General features: G+C 58.4%; 1 protein-coding gene across 1 annotated transcript in view; it reads right to left on the bottom strand.

The window, feature by feature from the left end:
* LOC138361426 (uncharacterized) overlaps nucleotides 1–419 on the bottom strand; it is a 513-nt gene extending 94 nt beyond the window's left edge. The window contains exon 1 of the mRNA XM_069320761.1: nucleotides 1–419. This exon is cut by the window's left edge and continues 94 nt beyond it. Coding sequence (XP_069176862.1) covers nucleotides 1–419 — 419 coding nt within the window.
* Between the last annotated feature and the right edge of the window lie 2,081 nt (nucleotides 420–2,500).

Genomic DNA, 2,500 nt, shown 5'->3' with positions numbered 1-2,500 from the left:
GGCCAGTACACGCTGATCCGGTACACGTTGACCCCGGTACACGCTGACCCCGGTACATGCTGACCCCAGTACACGCTGACCCGGTACACGCTGACCCGGTACACGTTGGCCCGGTACACGCTGGCCCGGTACATGCTGACCCGGTACACGCTGACCCGGTACACGTTGGCCCGGTACACGCTGGCCCGGTACACGCTGACCCGGTACATGTAGGGCCGATACACGCCGACCCGGTACACCCTGACCCGGTACACGCTGACCCGGTACACGCTGACCCGGTACACGCTGACCCGGTACACCCTGACCCGGTACACGCTGACCCGGTACACGCTGACCCGGTACACCCTGACCCGGTACACGCTGACCCGGTACACCCTGACCCGGTACACCCTGACCCGGTACATGCTGACCCGGTACATCCTGACCCGGTACACGCTGACCCGGTACACCCTGACCCGGTACACGCTGACCCGGCACACCCTGACCCGGTACACCCCGACCCGGTACACGCTGACCCGGTACACGCTGACCCGGTATACACGCTGACCCGGTATACACGCTGACCCGGTATACACGCTGACCCGGTATACACGCTGACCCCAGTACACGCTGACCCCTGTACACGCTGACTCGGTACACCCTGACCCGGTACACCCTGACCCGGTACACCCTGACCCGGTACATGCTGACCCGGTACACCCTGACCCGGTACACCCTGACCCGGTACACCCTGACCCGGTACGCGCTGACCCGGCACACCCTGACCCGGTACACCCCGACCCGGTACACGCTGACCCGGTATACACGCTGACCCGGTATACACGCTGACCCGGTATACACGCTGACCCGGTATACACGCTGACCCGGTATACACCCTGACCCGGTATACACGCTAACCCGGTATACACGCTGACCCGGTATACACCCTGACCCGGTATACACGCTGACCCGGTATACACGCTAACCCGGTATACACGCTGACCCGGTATACACCCTGACCCGGTATACACGCTGACCCGGTATACACGCTGACCCGGTACACGCTGACCCGGTATACACGCCGACCCGGTATACACGCTGACCCGGTATACACGCTGACCCGGTATACACGCTGACCCGGTATACACGCTGGCCCGGTACACACTGACCCGGTACACCCTGACCCGGTACACGCTAACCCGGAACACCCGCTGACCCCGGCACACCCTGACCCCGGTACACCCTGACCCCGGTACACGCCGACCCGGTATACACGTTGAGCGTCGCCGACTGAGGATGTCCCCCGGATGATTGTTTTTCCATCTCCTGCGCCGTTGACTCTGTCAGTTGGCGTTACGTCGCCCCAGATTCAATCTACGATAACCTCCATGAGGCAACACATGGACCTGCTTCAAATTCCATATATATGCTAATGATTTTAGCTTAATTTTGTTTTTTTTTGGGTTCAAAATGCATATAGGCGTCAAGCGAAGGTTGCTGTTAGGAAGTCCTTGATGGCTAAGGAACTTGGCCCCCCTCGCAATCGTTCCTTTGAGACGGGTGTTCGTGTGGTATGTGAAGCGACTTACGTGTTGTTTACGCTACGTATAACGAAGGGTATAACGTATAACTTACGCTGCGTATAACGTAGGATATGAGGGAGGAGATGAGGGATTAGGGGGAAAGGGAGGAAAGGTTTTAAGTTAATGAGGGAGGATAGATTGGGTATTGAGAGAGGGAGAAGATAGGGAAAGGGAAGGACAATGGAAGGGGGGTTTAGGTTTGGAGGAGAGATAGGAAGGGGAGAAGAGAAGGTAGGAGATGGGTAGTGAGGGGTAGTGAGGGGATGTGAGGGGGAGACAGGGGGGGAGTAGTGAAGAATGACCGGTGACACAGCCAGCGACAGTTACACTCTGGTGCCTCATCTACACTCCTGGTGCCTCACCTACACTCCTGGTGCTTCACCTACACTCCTGGTGCCTCACCTACACTCCTGGTGCTTCACCTACACTCCTGGTGCCTCACCTACACTCCTGGTGCTTCACCTACACTCCTGGTGCCTCACCTACACTCCTGGTGCTTCACCTACACTCCTGGTGCTTCACCTACACTCCTGGTGCCTCACCTACACGCCTGGTGCCTCACTTACACTCCTGGTGCCTCACTTACACTCCTGGTGCCTCACTTACACTCCTGGTGCCTCATCTACACTCCTGGTGCCTCACCTACACTCCTGGTGCCTCACTTACACTCCTGGTGCCTCACTTACACTCCTGGTGCCTCATCTACACTCCTGGTGCCTCACCTACACTCCTGGTGCCTCACCTACACTCCTGGTGCCTCACTTACACTCCTGGTGCCTCACCTACACTCCTGGTGCCTCACCTACACTCCTGGTGCCTCACTTACACTCCTGGTGCCTCACTTACACTCCTGGTGCCTCACCTACACTCCTGGTGCCTCACCTACACTCCTGATGCCTCACCAACACTCCTGGTGCCTCACCTACACTCCTGGTGCC

The sequence above is a fragment of the Procambarus clarkii genome, chromosome 8 (assembly GCF_040958095.1).
Source record: "Procambarus clarkii isolate CNS0578487 chromosome 8, FALCON_Pclarkii_2.0, whole genome shotgun sequence".
Lineage (NCBI taxonomy): Eukaryota > Metazoa > Arthropoda > Malacostraca > Decapoda > Cambaridae > Procambarus > Procambarus clarkii.
The sequence above is the reverse complement of the archived record's forward strand: the minus strand, read 5'-3'. Positions and strand labels throughout refer to the sequence as shown.